This window comes from Mytilus galloprovincialis, chromosome 7, assembly GCF_965363235.1.
Source record: "Mytilus galloprovincialis chromosome 7, xbMytGall1.hap1.1, whole genome shotgun sequence".
Classification (NCBI taxonomy): domain Eukaryota; kingdom Metazoa; phylum Mollusca; class Bivalvia; order Mytilida; family Mytilidae; genus Mytilus; species Mytilus galloprovincialis.
In genome coordinates, this window is record NC_134844.1 from 55,548,408 (window position 1) to 55,570,166 (window position 21,759).

Below are 21,759 nucleotides of genomic sequence, written 5' to 3' on the forward strand. Positions count from 1 at the left end.
AATGGTTTTAAACAAGTTACTTTTTGGGCCCTTTATAACTTGCTGTTCGGTGTGAGTCAATGCTCCGTGTTGAAGACCTATAATTGTTTAATTTTTATATTGTGACTTGGATGGAGAGTTGTCTCATTGGCAGTCGTACATCTTCTTATATCTGTAAAATACATCACGAATGTCAAATTAGAAAGGGAACACTCTCATATGGAGTCTACAAATCGCGTCTGTAAATCAAAATGCGATATACTGATGATATAACCAGTAATTCGAGAAAAAAAAAATACATTTCAGATTCACTTTAATAATGATAACTTGTAATATGCATATACTTAGCATATACTGATTAAGTAAAAACATATTTCATTGAGTTTCTTCGCCTTTATTACAAAAGATTTTATTTTGTACAAACAACGCAGTGAACATCTGTTGCATCTTTGTAAGGTGGACACCTTAAACTGCCACATTTGGTTTTTACTCCATAAAATAAGGCCCCATCTTCATTGCTAGATTTATTGTCGACAGGCTCGGCATCTTGGTCAACACATACATATTCTTTGCTGCTGTAATCTTTATGATCTGACATGATATATCCTTTGTACTCAAATGTCCAGCCTTTGTAGCAGGTTTTTCTTCCTAAAAGATTGAAACAATATTGATTCAATGCCGTTCAACTTGTACATCTACATCATTTTGCTTCAAACTATAACTACTTCTCGATCATTTTGTTTTAATTCTTGTGTAGATCAATTAAATCTAACGAGTCCTGATTACTTTAAAGCCTATCTTGATTTGTTTTGTTGATACAAATTGAAAAAAATTCAGAACTTTTCATTTATTTCCTGTGATTGTTTTGTTTAATATGAGGTGCAACACAAAGGCAACAGTAGTATCGTTGTCCAAATGTCATAAATTGAATGAGCGAAAACAAATTAAATCTGGGTCAGAAATTAAACCCGACGGAAAGTATTTCATGTGATCGTTTTGTGGACTTTTAAGAATATTCCATCAATCTGGATGGACACCGGACATAAGATACATTTAACATGAACGGCCTGGTTTGCTTCGAAAACGAGGATGGTGTAAATTGAACCAACTAGTAATTTATAAACGAGGATATATTACTATGTTCGCAATCACAAACCATGAGTAAAAGAAAAAAAGGAAAAAATCACAAAAGACCACGCAGATTTAAAGTATTAAGTAGCATCAACTCCAACATAAACTGCTGTTCGTCGTTGTGCTTTTTAATGATAGGCAGTTTCCGTCGAGTTGCTCATCAGAAGAAAAATTCTGTAAATTGAATAAATGATGTCACAATCGATGAAATAAAAACGGGATTGCGGCTTTGGGAATAGGGACAAATTCATTATCTTCTATGATACATGTGTTTTATAATGGTTAACCAAATAATGATGACGGCTGCACACATTAGAATAGCGAAATTGAACTTTACCCATTTGTATGTAAATCCTGCTGTTTTCTCTTTTTCATGAAAAATGAAGTTTACAATACAAAAATGTCTAGTCCATTATTTTTACAATCACGAATCAAGAAATGATAAAGATCTGAGTATATGACTAAATTTTTGCTTTAACATCAAACCATCATTATTGATGCTTTATTTTGTCAACAATGACGAAAATTTAAATTCTTAAAGATAAAGGAGTAGGTTCAGTAAGGGCCTGTTTTGGCCTAAAACTTCAGATTCATCTGAAAAAAGATTTAGACTCTTTTTAAAACACTTAAGTGTCAACTTCAGTTGTTCAATTAGTTTATGCGAAATATTTGAACTGATTTAGTCATTAATGACGCTCAAATGTAAGCTTACATATAAACAATCTATCAAATATCCAAAATAAGTCACTTTTCAGATGATTTTTGTCAAAAATAAAAGTGGCCGCATCCGTGTTTATTCTCAAAATTTATATATGATATGTGTTATCATCAAGTACAACTTACATTTAAATATTAAGAATGAACACAAATGCCGCCACTTCCATTTCAGACGAAAACTGTCTAAAAATTAACCAAAATTCCAAAATTTTGAAGATTTTAGTAATTTAGCATGGCTTAATGATGCTAGTACCCGATACATGTGCATTGTATTGTCAAAAACACCTCATATTTATGCAACAGAAGTATTTTACTTTCCAATAAATAGCTAAGAGGTTACATTCTAACAATTTTGTAGAACCGCTATATTTTGGGGCCAAATGTCTTACTGGGCCTACTCCGTTACCTGGTATCATCAGAACAGTTGATCGTTTTCTTTGGTAGCAAACAGTACATGGCACCTCTTTATTGTGTAAAGTTTTTTGGTTTTTCATTCCTGATGGGACTTGTGATGAAGCAAGCTCATATTCGGCACCAAATATCTGGTTAGTTGCAGCTGAAAAGGGTTCTCCATTTTCGGGGTTGTTTGGTAGACATAAATAGTTAACACCTCCTCCTTTATGTGTATAATGGTTACCACCAGCTTGTCCTGGAATACAAAAAAAACGTGTACTTTGCTGTTGACACATATAGTTTATTACTTCAAAATATCGAGAAAAAAATATACCGGATCTTAAAAAGAACGATTCGTGAAATGGACCACAAATAGTAATTTAAAAGCACTTTACTTTATTTGTCTCCAAAATCACATTTTACTCTTACAAAAGTAACCAGTAATATTGATGGACATGGACATATATTGTTGCGTTCAGGTCATACCTGCAGTTAAATCTACCATTAAATATAAGGAAAACTTATTTGAACAGTCTTTCGCTTTTAACATTCAAATAATTTCGGATATCAGTTGTTTACCCTTAGCAGTTTTGACGGATCTTCTGTAGACAGTATTCTTCCAGTTAAAACTAATACAAAATTATCTTAGATTTTTATTGACGTATAACACATCGAGTAGTGAAACGATTGATCAAACGAAAACCGTCCTTAGGTGGCTCTTTTGTTTCGGGTAATCCTGGCTTCCCCAGACGTATTAATCGACACTTTAAAATATGCATAACCTGATCTAAAAAAATAGCTTCTCAAAATCCTACACACTAATTTGATTGATTGATTGATTGTTGGTTGCTTAACGTCCAGTGGCAAATATTTCAGGCATATTCAGGACGAGAACAAGTTCACAATAAATACAATAGGTAGGTTGATACGATAGAGGCCATCTGGGATGATGGTCGGGAAAATTTGGATTGCCACTGGAAAATGAGGGTATATTGGATAGGGACCGAAATTTTGCCTTACAACAGGCCACCTACGGACCCCACTAATTTGATAACTCTGGTTTATTTTAAAGGTTTGCACTCTAAAAATCCATCTCACATAATGTCCCTTTATCGTAGCGATTAATTAAAAAACAACTGCGTCAACGACGTTGTTTTTTTATTTTAAGTTAATATTTTATACCTTGAAAATTTTTTATTGACACTTTGTATCGTCCAGTTTGATTCTTCCAAAAAAAATACTTGTCGTTCTGCAGAAAATTACTCCATTTAGTTATATAAGAGATCAAAACTTGTGTTCTAGGAATGTTGATTCTCACAGTTCACAGGCAATATTAGAGCTGACAGACATATGTTTGGTATCAAAAAGAAGTTATCCATTTTATCTATCGTCAGAGCATCAGGGTGAAAATAACTGATATGTTTGGTGTATCTGTTTCAGTATGTAATTTTACTTGTTTTATCATAAAATAAAACCTCAAAACTGTTTAGATATATACATGTTCTGTCGATTACCTGTATAAACCATTTCTACTCCTGTTGGACATTCTTTCCTTCCCCACCTTGCATATGTCACACCTAGGTATAAACATAGTAACACAATGTAATATTTTTAATATGTTAAACCTTAAAATGAATATCACAAATTTAAAATTATATGTATATGTTCAGGACCATTTGAGTATTTTGACTATACGCGTATGGCCATGACCATATGTGTAGACCTATATGACCATATTAGGTTTTTTCATCCCTCAATTTTAGTTTGTAACCCGGATTTGTTTTCTCTTAATCGATATATGACTAATAAACTACTGTTGCCTTTATTTATCTTGCATGCAGTAGAATTAACTTAGAGCGTTTCAATTTCTTGGTGTATCTCCGTGTTATCTTGCATTCGCTAGAAGTAATTAAGAGCGTTTCATATTGTCGACCTTTTCGACCGCTAGTGAAACAACGTCATTTTACAGCATGGGCCTTTTTTCTTATTTCTTAGTGTTAAAATTTCCTCTCATTTCTATTTTTTTCATTTAAATGTTGTGATCGTTTTCCTTTTCGTCTGATTTCTATGTTTTTGTAAGATCGTATGAATAGGAACAGGAACACATTAAATAATTAAAAACTATTTAAAATAAAAAAAACTTTTGTTACATTAGAATAGCTCAATTAAATTTTAAAAAAAGGGAAAAGGGTTAACTTACAAATTTTCCTGTTAGCTTAGCAGTTGGCTTCTGGTTTAAGAGTTCATTAAGATATTTCATGAGGTTATTTTCATAGCTCGATACATGTACATTTCGCAATTGTAAGGAGAATCAATAATGAACACGTAAGAATGTTTGTACTATAATTCTTACTTGTATGTATATTTTACTTTATCTCGTTAATCATGTTACAAAATGATTTCAATATGATTGAACAAAGCAAAATATTATTTAAAAAAACTGCAACCTCTATCTTGATAACTAGCCAGACCATATGCATATGCGTAAGGATGGACCATATGAGTATATACAAACCTGACCATACGCGTATTTTCGGATCATATGTATATATACACATGTGGTCATGACCATTCAGGTATGGTAAAACAAACTCATATGATCCGGATCATGCATATCTGAATTCACGAAAGACAATGTACCTAATCTAAAAATCTTTAAAATACACAAGAAGTCTTCTTTTCTGCAAATATACAACTAAGTTCAGTCCCCTACCATGATAATTTTTTTTTATTTCATACTAATGGCAGGTGGTACATCCTTAGAATGAACCACTGATCTTGTCAACACATTCAATGTCGTTCATTTTTGCGGTTTATGTGTCATGTTGTGTGTACTTGTACAACAAATTGACTCACGCTTTCTAAAGATCGGTATACTGAGGTTGCATCTTACCAAATAACTTTAGTATATTTTTCTTAATTGTTTCCTTATTTAATTTTTCAATAAAACATGTTTTTTTTCTTATTCAGAAATTTTTCTTATTTTGATGTATAGATAAACTTATCATAGATACCATGCAGGATTGTAATTCTATATCTACGTCAGACGTGCGTTTCGTCTACAAAAGACTCATTAGTGACGCTCGATTAAAAAAATAATGTTAAAAATGCCAAATAAACTAAGAAGTTGAAGAGCGTTGAGGATCAAAAATTACTAAAAGTTTTGCCAAATACAGCCAAGGTAATCTATTCCTGAGGTAGAAAAGCCTTAGTATTTGAGAATAATACAACTTTTCCAACTTTGAGATCAATTTATTATTTTGTTTTGTTTTGTAGTTGTTCTGTCTTTGTTTTGATTTTACTTCTAATTATATGCTACAATATTCATACCTGAGGCAATCGCCTTTCCTTTTGAAAGGCCTTCCTCTATTCTAGAGGTATGAAGGTAGTGCTTCATAAGAAAAGACTGGTCAGAGGCCGATAGGTCATAATCTTTACAATCACGACATTGAACAATCGCCATACTTGTTGTTATACCAACTGCCAAATATGACAAAAACATGTTTGCTACTACAACATACACAAATTAATCACATAAGAAATGTCAAAATTGAGCTAAAAGTTCAGTTGATAGTGTTTTGTTTCATTTGTTTTATTTGTTTAAGTTTTCGAAGTTGCCATTATGGGTGACTTTCCGTTTTGAATTCTCCTTGGATATTCGTAAGTTAAGAACATTTTAGTAAAACTTAAGACCAATTGTGTAGTAAGATTTTTCGTTAAAAAATGCCACAAGCACTTACACATGCTTTTTTCAATTTATGCACGACGAAAATTCAATATAGAGTTAATGGTTAACAAAAGCAAAAGCAAAATAAAATATGCACTGACAATAGTTCTAATCGGAGGAAAATATCTAAGGGGAAAAACATAGTCATCATGCCAAACACAATATCTTTACTTCGTACTTATTAAGAGAAGATGAGGTGAAAACATAAAACTGACGTACCTTTTTTACTTCTTTTGTTGTTATAATAACAAGTCACTGTAAAGTCTGTATAGGGAGTGTTGCTTATATTTAGCACATTTTGTCCGCAAATACATAGACATCTGTTGAAAAACGTAAATGAGAAGATTGCATGTATGGTTTATTGATTCAGTATTATATTACGTGTACATGTATTATAAAGGATAAACGGCTAAATACGCTTACTTTTGCCGATTTTTTTTACATATTCAAAATTAGGAGCAATACTGAATAGTTAACAGTAACGCGGACATGTTTTTTTCTGTAATGAATGCTGACTTAAGAACAAGTATACTAAGTGTGGTGCCACTTCCCCCGCGCATGCACTTTTTAGCTGGAGAATACCCAAAATAATACATTATAGAAAGCATCAAACGAAACCCAAAAAGGTTTTATTCATAACAGATTAACCCTCTTTTATCTTGACATGTCTTGGGTGCAACAGTTACTTTTTGTACAAGTATAAACTTTAAAAAAAAATCTAGCCTCGTACAACGAAACATTAGTACAGTTGTGAATTTTCGTCACGATGGGTGCCAGCTGTGGAGCAGGATCTGCTGGCACCTCCGGGAAGCTGGGATCATCCCTGGTCTAAATGAGGTTCGTGTAGCTCAGTCCTTCATTTTCTATCTTGTATTTTGTAAACTGTTGTTTGTGTTTTCGACGTTTTTTTTTCATGACATCAAATTAGAAGTATGCTTTCGACTAATGATTTGAATATGCCTTTGTTATCAGATAATGATAAATATCAAGCATGATCAAGACCCTAATTTACTTTTATTTGTTATGCCCGATTTACATGCAAGGTTCAATATAAATGATTACAATAAACGAACAGGGGCAAAAAGATGATCGGGCAATGTTACTTGAAGATCACATGCCGATGTGTCTGCTATCATACACAATTTGAGACATCTTTGTGTCTACATATCTATTATGATATATTAGATATAACAGAAATGTTGACTTTTGATTATCACATTAGGACTTAATGCAAAAAAGTTCATATCTGTTAGATGAAACTTCTAAATTCGATATAAACCACTTTTTCAAAATATATATGAATACATGTACAAATGTATCTCTCTCAGTTTGAGTCAGGCTTGTTCCTGAATAAAAATCTTTTTTTCCCCATTTTTTGTTCATCTTTATTGTAGATTCAAGTTTATCTATATGGGTGTATATCTGTAAACTTTAGATATGATATTATCAACGCTATTTTGTTGGGATTTTTTCCCTTTTTCTGCTCAGGAGATGGGAATACATTTGGAATATACCTATATCAATTTTTAACACGTTAACAGAGTTATTTAACAGAATGAAAACGGTTTTACGCCTAGCGACGGCTGGGCGATGACCACTCGACTTGTTGACAGTTTATTAAGATGACCGATTCAGTTCTTTCGACGTTTGAGAATTAACCGAGACTCTTCAATTACGACTTTAAGTTCTGCTGCAGAATCAACGAAAAGAACAGGTAAATCAGAACACGACAAGTCATCAGAAGTTTCATAATATGCAGATTTAACTTTAAGGGGAATCAGGTCCAATTTGAACTAAATAGTGAAATCCAAGATAATATTACATGACGTCCTGCAATTAATTACATTGAGAAGAAGCGACACAAAAAGACGGTCCGGGTATTTGAAGATATGCCTGTTAGCCCAAGAAGCGCAAAAATAATTAATCAGAATTGCAAATAAGTACGAGGGGGTTTAGAGAACTGTTAATGAATACCTTTGGAATGAATAGTGGCAACCGACTCGGAGAATGAGAAAAAAAAACACAGCGGACAACAGGGCTGTAAACAAAATCAAAGCAGAGAAACATACAAATGTAGCAACAGTAAGCATCCGGTAGAAGCACTTGGTTCAGCAACTCAAATGGCAAATAATGGTACAAGTGGATCTGATTCTACATTTCGCCCGCAGCCCTTTCGAGGGGGCTTGATCAGCAGCGTCCAAACATTCGGTCACCAATACAACTGCAAGACCTCAGACGTCTGCTACAACTGTAGCATGCAAAATCACTGAGCAAGAGACTGCAGATTTAAAAAGGCAAAGACAGGAACTCCCAGAGGATCTTCGTCTTTTAAACTGTTTCAAGGTACATGATTTTGATATTTTTCAAACATTTTATGAAGATAAACATTGTTATTCTGATATTTATGATAAAGGTATTTTGAAAAATGTTTTATCTTTTGGAAACTAATTAATGCTTGAGATGTTAGGTTAAATGTTATTATAGACGGTTATAGAATTATATATCTTATATCAACGGAGAGTGGCTAGGTAAGGTTTTTCTGGATTTTAGACATTTGTAAACTCAATATACCAGAGAGAAAAAAGAATGATTTAATTCAATTAATTTTAGTCAATATTATCCTTAACATTTCCTGTAAAGTAAAAATAAGATTGTTAGCAAAAGCAGCTGGTAAATTATTTCGTTTACACCTGCTTTAAGGCACATTACATAGATCTTGTCTAGAGGTTTTGTTTACAGTCAAACATTTATGACAATTGCAAGATAAGAATTAATCTTTTAATATAAACCTTTGAAACACTTGTATCAGAGATTTGAAATTTTGGCGAGATAAAATGTGTAAGTTAGAAGCAGTTTCGTCGCTAAGACTGGATTCTGAATTTTACATCTTTACAGATGCAAGTAATACAGCGGCTGCTGGTTATACTGATAATCTTGACAGTTTAGGCAACAATCTTGGTCTTATTACAAGAAATTGAAGAGTTCCACTTGGAGGGAAGTCAACACAATATAGTTGTCTCTATTAAATTTTGCACGTTTGCTAAAAATTGCACGGTCTCGTTTTATATATGTAATCAAAATGCTGTAAAAAATTGTTCACAAGGGTGTTAAAGTACCAGAAATAGTCTTTAGTTTTATCAATCTACGATTGTGATCGCAAAACATGAGATTGCTAATTATCAACTGGATTTAAAAAGAACATAATGAACAAGCTAGATGATATATTGAGTAGAATTGTCAATATTGACGACTGGCATTTATAAGATGAGATTTTTCACATTTGTATATGATTCATGGGGTCAATTGACAGTACAAATGTTTGCTACCCGTGAAAATACGAAATTACCAAAGTTTAATTATTTATATTGGAACCCAGGTTCTTTATGCGTGGAAGCTTTCTCATACGACTGGTCTTGTGGGAACAACTGCCTAGTACCCCAGTAGCTGAAGCTAGCAGGGTTATCAATCATTTAGTAAAATGCAAAGCTAAAGGAACTAATATAATAATTGGCCTTCATCGCCATTTTGGTCGTTGATTTTTGACACTTGTTTAAGATATACTTAGTACATAAATGATGTGCTTCAGTTTAATGAACCAGAAATAATTTTCGAATCTGGAAAAAATCTAAACTGTTTGGAACAGGAGATTTTAAAGGAAACATATTTGCTTTTATGTTAGACACTTTGTTAATCATAATTGTTTTTACTATATATGTGTGTTGGCAGAAACTGGACGTTTTTGTCGATCACTGAACGTTATTCTCTTTGGTCACTGGACTGGATCGTTCAGTATGGTCGTTGGACCTGAAAGTTATGCATTGATTCAGGTACATATATTATCAAGATAGTAAAATATTTATGAAAGATTATAATAACTGTATATCTATTTTTAGAAGATTTTATTCGACTGGTATATTGCCGCAGTTAATTAGGTCAGTAAAGCACACAGAACTCCGACTACATTACTAAAATCTCATTAAATGCAACTGTCTAAGATTCTGAGGCCAAGATAAACTGATAAAGAAAACAAAATATATTTGATTTTTCAAACGTTTTCTTAGGTGGACACAAAACTACAAAGAGATAACGTCAGTTCTTCAATGTAAACAACGTTATGTGGGTTTATACTTGCAACATTTGATTAAGTCATTTTAGTTCAGTAAATACAGCATATTATAGCATACAATAGGCTGGCTCATCGTATTGCCAGTGTAACGGATCCATGCGAGTATGAATTGGTAAGAATGAAATAGAAGAAGCTATTAAGAGAATACTATCTCGTCCAATAAAAACAAAAGATCCAGTTAACTCGAACTCATTGATTAGACAGTCTAATAAATACTAAGATCGTAATTCATTGAAAGAAGTGCGTTGACTGTCAATGTGTTCGTAAATGTATGCAGCACTTTTGCGTTGAACCATGTGATATTACATCTAAAGACATCGTCTTCCATACATCGCATGTCAATGTTTTTATTTATAAGAGCAAGACAGATAGTGATGATATGGATATAACGTTGTCATTTAGACAAGGCCCTGCTATCCTGCAAAGCTTTTGCAGATATGTCTAGATTTAGCAAAGATTGAGAAGATTTCTAATTTTTTTTATATTTCGTTCATTGTCTTCCTCAAATTTATATTGAGAAGAAAAACTGTAAAAGTCTCGTATACTCAAACAAGAGATTTAACTTTTAAAAAAAATGGTTTACACACCTTCTGAGCAGGCGGTGCAGCTGCAGCCGCTAAATATAATATACCAGATAGACTTTTTAAAGATCATGGAAATATGGAAATTGATTTAGCTATGGATGGTTATGTATCAGATAGTGTAGAAACTCGATTACCGTCTATAAAAAATCAGGTTTATAGCATTTACACGTTCTGCTTTCTTTGTACGTCGAAATGGTCACCGTGCCTGTTAGTATCATAAATAGGATTGTCTTAAGTATATACAATGCAAGTCAGTTTAGAACAGACATGAGGGATAGAGTTGTACAAGAAAATTACAGCAAGTGCATACATATGTTATGTTCGTTTTAACATCAAGAACTAAATAAAAAAAATGAACTAATTTCCCTTATGAACAAAAAGGTCAATGACATATTAACAACCGTACAATTTTGAGAGCCCTTGGCAAGGATAATGATTATGTTGTTAAATCTGGTCGTATTGTTAAAAATCATAACTACATTTTTTGTACACGTCAATCAACGATGGCAACTCTCCACAACGAACAGTGGATCCAATGAAAGCCCGTAAAAAAACCAGAAACGATATACATTCTCATTCGAAAAACAGCAAATCTTACATGGGTAAAACTACAATAAAGTATAGCTGTCATCAATTATTTTGATTCTGATTAGGACAATTAAGGTTATTACTATGTCTGATGTGTATAAGGGTAAAACGATTGTGTAGGCTCTTGCATGAACCTCCCTTTTTTGTTTGTAAAGAAGCGAACAGCTGGCACTGTGATTTTTCAGAGGGAGTAGTTTTTGAACAGCTAGCATGAACGGTTATCGTATCTAGGTCAAATATGTCAATTTCGGAATGCAACACATAATAGTCATAATAAATGATCAGTAACAACATCTGCATCATTTAAGAGTTTGGAAAATATATTAAATGCATGCCAATTTGATGAAATTCCTTATTCTGCAGTAGTCCATATACGCATGTGCAAAAAAAAAACATGTTGGATTTTAATAGAGCATGGGTTTATTAATAAAGCGAAAGAAGCACGTCATATTAGAATGATTGTTAAAAGTAGAGCACATGGTGGTTTTAAGCACAGTGCCTTTAAAACAATATTTGATACTCTGGTCTGGTCTCGTTATTTTTCTTGTATTAACGCTGTCCAGAACAGAGCTATCAGGTTTGTTTATGGGTATTGGCAAGAAGGCTAAATGAAGCTATTTAAGGGGACATACGTTGGAGATCATTAAGTGTAAGACAATGGTCATGTATCTTTATACACTGGGCAATATGTAGTGTCATTAAGAATGACATAATGAATTAGAAAGTGTTCAAATGGTCACATACACATGTAATTAATAAAAAAAAACTTGTGTAATAAAGTCATGAAACAAATTAAAGATTGTATTTTTTTATTGTTTAATATTCTTAGTAGTGTGCCTCATAATAATATTGTGTTACAACTTGAAGATATTTTATTTGATAAAGATATTGAAGAATGGTAAACGAAACTTTTGCCACAGAGTTACGCATTTCCAGAGCTATCGATAACTGACATAGGAAAACAGGGCGTTTCAGAAGATATCTCTGTAGCATACCAAAAATCGAGGTGTTTTAGAAGAGATCTCTGTTGCACAACAAAATCAGGGCGTGTCGGAAGAGATCACTGCTGCACACCTACAAATCAATCCTGCATCAGAGATAACTAGATTCATCCTTCGTATGAATCTGCAATTCTCCCAGTTAACAAGGTCTACGACCGGACAGAATACTTCGAATCATGGAAAGCAAGCTTTTAAGACATTACAGACGAGTTACAAGTTTCAGACTCTGAACAGATAGATCTACGGATCCAATGGCTTGGGCCAGAGTGTGCTAGACATGTCATTAGCATAAAGCGTCCAACACCAACAACCCAACACAAGTCCTACAGAAATTATGGTAGAAACTTGACAAGCGGTAAGGTTCTCCAGAAATGTTAGAGACCTCTGTCACGATGCCCATAAAACACCCATTGTACAGCAAACTGAAGACGCCAGCAAACAAACTTAAGGTCTATATATTTTGCACATTACCAATCATTCTTTAAATAAATGTCGAGCGTTCTGAGCCAAGTCAATATAGAATGCAAAGGTCTATTGAAACAAACTAATATCTTTTACAAGTGTTGCGATTCTACTACACACAGAAGTCGAGAATGAAATGCGCGCATAAGGTGGTAAAAAAGGTGGATGTTAAAAACACACCACTGCACTTAATTTCACCAGACCGCAACAACCTGGAAGCTCTCAGTCTAGCTCGCCAATACCACACTACTGCGGGGTGCCAACAGAATCAGCTAAATCTAAAACATCGGTGAGTTCTTACTGCCCCGAGATCTGTAAGGAAACATATAGCGAGAAATTTTGTGCTAAATACTCTCACAAGGACTACCATGACAAAGCTATCCGGATATACGGTATCATTGACGACCGACACAACCAGTCTCTTGCCTCGCTCGAATTCTTAAGTTTTTGTGACGTACAAGAGAAACCTGCAAACTATACCCGACAAAGTAGTTAATTATGGGAAAAGAGGAAAAGTTTTCGTCGTCCCCTTGATTTAAACGTAAATATACATCTTTTTACCTACAGGACGACCATCAAGTTTTCAATCGTGCACAAGCAAGTTTGGCATCAGGTAAAATTACATTGACCCAGTAACGAAAGACTTGCAATTACTACTTTTTGAAATAAAAAATCAAGGAAAGATGATAAGCCTGGAATGTCATTTTTGGAGACAAAAGGCAGTACATGGGTAAAACTAGAGAATTAAGAATATCTGGCAAACATTCAAACCTAAGAGGAGCAAACATCTTTAATGTACTTTAAATTTATGAAAACAGTTAGAGTAAATAAAGGGAGAAGTGGGTGCAAAATATTTCAGTACTACAATTAAGTACTACAGACGTACGCGTACATGTACATTTGTTGAAAGCTTATTCGTTATTGGCGGTAAAATCAAACCATAAGAGCCCGAAATTCCGAAGTTTGTGAACCGTGTTCATTGGTGTACTTGTGTCGTTCAACTGAAAAAAATTTATAAAACTAATGACCCTTATTTAGGTTCTATAAGCAATCATTCCGAGAAAAAGTCAATAGATTAAAATGATGAAATTTAAAATGTAAGTGACTTTGAGAAGTACATAGACATTATGATTTTACAGGATCGGTGGTCTACTTATTTTTTATATTTGTTTAAGTAAAAACTACTTTAAACTAGTAAAGATGTTCACGTTTTTTTGGGGAGTCAGTTTAAATTGGCTATGGAAAGTTTGAGTTTTAGTTGAAAGGCAACATGTATGGTGATTCTATAAAAGTTCCACTACTAAAACGATGAACTTGCAATGAAAAGTGGCAAGCCAAAACCTTTACTAATGTTTTACTTCATACACGTATTTCCCTCAATTACAAGTAGTTAACGTTGCAATGTTTTGGTCAATTCAAATCCCGTTTACAAATATTATAATTATTATAATGAAATTCTGCTTCTAAAGGAAAACATCAAAGTGTTTTAATTATGTCATGCAATAGTATGTGATCGTTTGTTACATGAAGCACGTTATATATAATTATCTTACCTCCTATACATTTCCAGGAATATGATTGGTTAAAAGCGTCCGCGTGCAAACCGTGTATATTTAATATTAGGTTAGTAGGGAGGCGGGGCTTTTCTCATACACGGTTAGTAGTGGAGTTACGTCCCTTTATATTCCATATAAGGTAAGAAGGGGGCGGGGCTTATTTCATACACGGTTAGTAATGGTGTTATGTCCCTATATATAAAAACAAAACGGTACTGAGAAAAAATCTTAAAAGTTCCAACAGACGAAGAAATTGATGATTAAGATTGAAATAAATTCATAAAACACATTTAAACCTTACAAGTCGTTATTGTTAGCATCTGTTTTTGTAGGATCAATGGAAGTATTTTCTTAATGCTAACAGTATTGAAGACTTGCTCATTTTGAGAATCATTTAGTCTTAATTTCACACGTTCAGATAGTCGGTAAGATAAATTCGTTACATAGTGTGCTAGTGACGTAATACGGTAAATATGGGGTCAGTAAATTCCATATGGGGATTCGAGCTTCGCTCTCACCCCATATGGAATTTACTGACCCCATATATACCGTATTAGGTCACTAGCACACTATGTAACTAATATTATTACCATTGGTTATTGTAATAGTATATTATAGCATGGTAATTATGTACGATATTTTGAGTTATGGAAGAAATTTCTCTTCTATAATGAAGCAGTTACACTGATGTCATTCGGTTAATCGAAAAATATGATCGCGAAAGAAGAATTGTACTAAGTTTGTTGTATTTTGAAAAGGTGGAACAAATCATATAAAAAAGGAAGTATGTCTGTCAAATAATTCAAGTTTTATTACCAATCGTTTTCTTTGGAAAATGCGTGTACTCAGGAAAATGACAGTTTATAGATCAGTGTAGATGTGACTGCAGTAAAACTCATATAGGACGAACAAAAGGACTTATATTGTTGTATGGAAACTAGTAGGTTAGGTATTATCAAATAGTCAGATTCAATGGCATTGAACTAGCATAGGCCTATTCACAACCAGAAAGTGAAGTGAAATAAGTCGTACAAATCATATCTTTTGGTATACCTTTTACAACTATGAGTTATTCATGTAATTTATGTGTTTAAAGACAGATTTGATCGTTTCTATATTTTTTCAATAAAGGGAAGCGGCAACAGATCTTTCACGATCATCAAAATGCGGTACACTATCTTTCACGATCCGATACATCTAGTTTTTACAAAGTTCCCTATTTTGCAAATTTCTGATTAAACGTAAAAACAATGTCTGTTAAAACTACTTGCAGAGTAATATTAAACGATATTTTTACGAAAAAAGTAGTGTATGCATTAAAAAAAAAATGTTTAATTACTTTAACATTCTATTTGTTTGAAATTTCAAGGAGCAATTTCCCTTTTATTGTTTTTAAAAACTGGTATACTTTAAACCTTGTTTTTTCACAGATACTGACCATACTATTGCACAATTTTAACAGATTGTTTTATTTTTCAATATTTGTCATTATAATTCAGAAATATTCGATTATCTAAACAAGTTAAAAGTGGTGGATATGCGTTTTCAATAAGATTTCCTCACGGTCCTATACCAGATCTTTCACGATTCAATCGACAGCCGTTACTTTGTCTTTCACGATCATTTCTCTCGATATACTGAATGATAGATGTGAATTACAACCTAGTAAAGAAATGCTTTTAATCAGGTAATGTTCTAACTAAGCTGTTATCACTTTTAAAATTAAATTTAAATAATAAATGCCTTATCTTCTTCTTCTTGGTATAAGCCTCCTTTAATTAGGAGCACCTCCAAATATATATGGAGTTTTCCCTTAACTTAAAAAATTTTAAAATGACAAGACAAAATTTCCAACATATGTACAGCACATATAGATCAACAATAAACAATAGAAATGTCATGCATGGCATATTTACATGGACCTTTTTATTACAAAATATTCTACCATACAAGTATATTCACTTAAGTATGTGACTTAGTTTTATTTATATTTAAAATTATGTTTCATTTGAATTTGCTCATGATCGAAGTCTTTTCAATTACATTGTGTATAGATATTTTTACATTTGACGTCAAAACAAATAGTTTCACTATTCTATTTCATTTCATACCCCAGTTTTGATTTACTTTTCAATCCAGAATTCCATCAAGCAAATTAAGTCTCTGAATAAATTATATTTTTTTATTCGTCGTTTATATTGTTTAAAACTCTATTAAATTCAGGTGGTTTACATTGAAAATGTTTTATAGAATACAGAAACAATATGTTAGTACATCAAGTACAACATCATTTTCAATATTTAAAAAAAAAAACTATTTACGTGGGTTCTTCAGAATCGTAGTCAAGCATAACAAATCTGGTAGAATATATAGCAAATATTCAAAAGTTACTATGAAAACAATATTGATTGTTTTATCCAACGTATCAAGATAATGATCAATAGAAATTCTAGTTCTGGTGTACTATGTTTCTGATATACACTGTTGTTTTTTTCTATGGTCGGGTTGTTGTCTCTTTGCCACATTCCTCATTTCCATTCTCAATTTTACATAACTTATAATCGTAGACCAATTAATAATATATTATTTTTATTGATATGATAGCTTACAGAAAGTCAACATAAATGTTTGAAGACATGTAATCCGTATCATTGAAACATATTGTTTTTTAACTTTTGATTAACAAACTATTAAAAATCGATATGCATTATTAGATGTTTTGTTTTTATCTATTTCTGTGTAATTATTCTAGATTTATTCATTTCAATACTGGCTATTATTAAATAATACGATTAAAACAGCCCTAATACTACAAAAACGGCATGTGTCATACTGGTGACGTTGCCCTGGTCATATAAATCACGTGATCTATATTGCTTTTCGGCCCGGTCCAATGCCAGGCCCTGTACACATAAAGTGTGCGTGTAATTCAGAATTCATTGCCAGCCCGTATCGGAAATATTGGCCCTACATTCACATTTGATGTATGTAATACAGCATTCAGAACAAGTATGTATTAGAAAAGTTTGATTATTTAATAAAAGTGTTATGAACTGGCTGTTTCTATATTGGCACTGGTACGCTGGTACTGGACACGCTGATATTAAGTCCTTTGATAACAAATGAGGATCATTAAATACACAAAGCAAAAACAAAATGTTTTAATGTAATAGTCCATAAAAATGTCAATAGTTGTAAACCTTATTTTTTCCGGATAAAATTTTGTCTGTTTTTCTGACAGAAAAAAAGTCAAACTGAATATGTCATTCGGAAATTAGGAAGTTCTTCATTAACATTTTTAATGAAGATCGATCAAATTTTGATGATTTACTGAATGTAGGACAGAACGCAACTAAACAAAAAGTATGATACTAACTTTTCTGCAACAGGTGTGCATTTAAAAAATTACAATCTCTACAGTGATGCTACAGGCACAACTTTAGCTTTGAGATTTGAAAAAAAAAGATGGAAAAAAAAAAAAACGTTTTATTCCGAAATCAAATTAAATTCATGCATATAAAAAAGAAGATGTGGTATGATTGCCAATGAGACAACTCTCCACAAGAGACCAAAATGACACAGAAATTAACAACTGTAGAACACCGTACGGCCTGCAACAATGAGCAAAGCCCACACCGCATAGTCAGCTAGAAATGGCCTCGAAATGACAATGTAAAACAATAGAAAACTAACGGCCTAATTTATGTACAAAAATTGAACGAAAAACAAATAAGAAACACATAAACATACGACAACTACTGATTTACAGGTTCTTGACTTGGGACAGACACATACATGCAGAATGTGGCGGGGTTAAACATGTTGGCGGGATCCCGACTTTCAACAAGCACGGGACAGTGGTATAACAGTACAACTATAAACATCAGTTTAAAAAGGCTTAATTCATCAGATGGATAAAAATACAAGTGTATGTGGACGGGTACTTGTACATCCCAACAACAAAAAGACACTAGGTACATTTCTGAAAGTACTCGCAGTTAACTAATAAAACAGACTTGTGCAATTATTGGGAATCATGGTACCTATAAACATATCATTTGCATTATTAGAAGTTAATAATAATCATTAAATTAATGTACATTAAGTCGATAAAACAAAAGATAAATTGACTACAATGTTTATAATGTACAGTAACTTTTTTTCTTGAAAAAATATTTCAAGGCTTCTCTGTTTAGTTTATTTAAATGCTAGTCCATTACGTATCTTAGTCTTTTTAACCTTTCCACTTTGTAACTCTCTGTTTGTTTTTTCTATATTTCTTAAAGACAGTCAAGTCAAAATTTAAAATAAGCCGTATTGACACATAGTTTTAATTTTTATTAATTAATCATTATTATATTTTTAGAAGAAGTTTTGTATTAAAGTTTTGAAATCTGAACACCTCACTTCCTATGTCATAAGCATTACGAAATCAATACGAATACGAAAATTCAAATGAATTTTCTACCCTATATTTACATGTACTTGACACTGCTTAAGAAAGGAAATGAATATGCGTCCCATGAAATAGTTGTAGATTATTACATGGCATTTTTCATATTGGCCCTGGTATCAGCCCTAGACTCCCATATAAAGCCAGAGGGCTTCAGTCCGAGGGCTTGATATGGACCATGTGTGATACCACGGACCATATGGAAAACAACATGTAATTATCTATTTATCACATATTTTCAAGCAAGAGAAAAAAGATTGTACATTCCGAATTATGTTTGATATTTTCAACAAAAATAATGAAAAAAAAAAATTATTTAACGAAAAAAAAATAAAAAATGTATCACAGGGAGTTAACAAAAGTTCGTATCACAGTGAGTAAACACAGTTTTGTGAAAAGTTAAGCAAATAATTATCAATAAATATATCAATTCTCAGAATTGTAAATATTAAACGACTTTGATTTTAAATGTTACATTTCAAAATAATGTTGAGGAAGAATACACCAGACCGCTACTATGATTTGGAAATATGTTCCGCTTGAACTTTCGCTGTCATACAATAATCACTGTTTCATTGCGGCATCATACTATTTTCTAAACTTTTTTGTGATTTCTACAGTTGATTTTTATATTTTTCCCTACTACAGCAGATTCATAACTTTCTAAATTTCTTTTCATTGTGTTCTCATTTTTTATATGAACATACATGCATCATCATTAGATCTGATTGTCTAGCTGCTTCTGATGACAATTGTTTATAAATAGTTTTTGATTGACAGGCTACCAGATGTTAAACTCGGGGGCTCGATATGGATTTCGATGGCTGATATCGATATTGGCCTTGAAGGCTGATAACCAACCTTGACTTCAGGCTATTATTGGCCATGCAAAACCGTACATATTAGTACAACATATGTGATAATTAATATTACATATACAAAAATATGTCATTGTTATATATACATGAAGAAGATTTCTTACCGTTGGATATTAATAAATAAAATAACATTAAACAAAACTTATTCACATATAACACAGTGTAAGTAATTGAATAGGGACAAGCACATGTTACGTTTACAGGTTAACATGTATAATAACAGTATTTAAGTTTTAGTTTTATTTTCATATAAATTTCGTGACAAAATATTACAACAGAAATACTCAATTTTTGAACTATTCTGAAAACTCTATATAGATTCATTACATTCTAAAAAAAAAAAGAAGAAAGGGTTTGTTTGAAATGTTTTGAAATTATCAAATATTCTTTTGTAAATTTATATTTCTTACCTGTAAATGAATTATAGATCTTTTTTATTATTATCACCTTTCTCTTTTTCCACAACTTTTAAATATAAATATTTTTTTTAATTCCTTTGGTTGTTTTTTTTTCAATTTCAAAGTGCATTAATATCTCCTATTTTTGAGTCGTGCTTTATATATCACACATGTATATTCATTCTAAATTATAGCTGAAAACCTTGGTTTCCTAGCCCCCACCGTGTTTTTTGAATCCTGTATACGAAGCTGAGGATTTTACAGCTTAACAAATTGAGTATTATTTTACATACTAACATTAGAATGAAAATAAACAAAATTCCCTATTTGATCTCCATTAATTTTCAAATGTACATATAATTGTAAGTCTAGCATCATTATTCGACAGTTAACATGAATGCCATAGCAAAAACATATTTGTGAAATTTGATTCAATAGCAGTGATATAGATACAATGGATAATCGTTGATTCTTAAAAAAGAAACCATGAGTCCGAAGTTGAACGCTTATCCATTGTATCTATATCTATAAGATTGAGATAGGATACATTATATGTGTCTGTATTGCTTAGGTAAAACTTTCTCAAACATCTGCCTGAAATCCCAAGCTTGTCCAAAATGCATCTGAAATAGTAAGGGCATAGCTTTGCAAACATATTAGAATTTGCTTCTAGTTCAATCGACAGTTAATTAGGTAATTGTACAGGTTCTCAATCATCGGATTAAGGTTTACATGCTATGTTATTTTATTGTATCTAATGGTATCTAACAAGAATGTACTCACATTTCTGATAATATAATGTACTTTGTGTAATGTTTTTAAGTAGGAACTTAGTGTTTTGCTATAAGAATGTACGTTTTAATGAGTACGTGTACAGTTTGTTGTTTGTTATTCGTCTAACTGAGTACTAAAGCTATCAAGTTCAGAATATGTCTTATGTTATGTTTTAAGAATGAACTTAGTGCTATGCTATTAGAATGTATCTTGCAACATCTTTAATGAAATAAGTAAGAAAACACCTTCTTATACAATAGATTGGGAAAAAAAAATAAAGTTCAGAATGTGTCTTGTTATAAGAATGTTCTTAGTGATATGCTATAAGAATGTATTTTGCAAAATCGTTAACAAAATAAGTACGAATACACCTTCTCATGCATAAAATTTAGAAAGGATACATCATTTGTGTCTGTATGGCTAAAGGTGAAGCTTTCTCAAACATCTGCCTGAGATCCCCAGCTTGTCTCAAATGCATCTGAGTAAGTAAGGGCACAGCTTTGCAAACATATTAGAATTTGGTTCCAGTCTAATCTACAGTTTATTGGGTAATTGTACAAGGTCTCATTCATCGGATTAATGTTTTGTAATTGTAGCTTGTGGTCTCAAACACAAATGTACTTAATCTTCCGATATAAAATGTACCTTGTGTTAGGTTTTTAAGTAAAAACTAAGTGTTTTGCTATAAGAATGTACGTTTTAATGAGTACGTGTAAAGCTATAAAGTTCAGAATGTGTCTTGTTATAAGATTATACTTAGTTCTCTGAGATAAAAATGTACTTAGTGCTATGCTTTAAGAATGTATCTTGCGAAATCTGTACAACATAAGTACAAATACAATGGTATGATACTAAACCCCTAACGGGAAGGATTGTGCCTGATGTTCATATGATGAAATCATAATCTTTCAGTCAGTTTAATTGAAGTCTGGAGCTGGCATGTCAGTTAACTGCTAATAGTCTGTTGTTATTTATGTATTATTGTCATTTTG

At 32.3% G+C, this 21,759-nt stretch overlaps 1 protein-coding gene across 1 annotated transcript; it reads right to left on the reverse strand.

Annotated features, from left to right (window-relative positions):
- Positions 1 to 286: 286 nt before the first annotated feature.
- LOC143083324 (uncharacterized) lies at positions 287 to 6,215 on the reverse strand. The gene is made up of 5 exons (XM_076259585.1): positions 6,167 to 6,215; positions 5,551 to 5,730; positions 3,735 to 3,797; positions 2,234 to 2,476; positions 287 to 627 (listed from the first exon to the last, which is right to left on the reverse strand). Exons 2-5 carry the CDS (start codon positions 5,720 to 5,722, stop codon positions 389 to 391), a joined length of 717 nt encoding a protein of 238 aa, XP_076115700.1. The 5' UTR covers positions 5,723 to 5,730; positions 6,167 to 6,215; the 3' UTR covers positions 287 to 388.
- Positions 6,216 to 21,759: the final 15,544 nt, after the last annotated feature.

What these genes read in the sequence shown, in the direction of transcription:
- LOC143083324 (XM_076259585.1), bottom strand. Translation starts at nt 5,722, where the DNA reads ATGTTTTTGTCATATTTGGCAGTTGGTATAACAACAAGTATGGCGATT. An exon ending in AGTAGAAATGGTTTATACAG is followed by an intron (nt 2,477 to 3,734) that starts GTAATCGACAGA and finishes TTTGTATTCCAG; the next exon opens with GACAAGCTGGTGGTAACCAT. An exon ending in AACTGTTCTGATGATACCAG is followed by an intron (nt 628 to 2,233) that starts GTAACGGAGTAG and finishes TCAATCTTTTAG; the next exon opens with GAAGAAAAACCTGCTACAAA.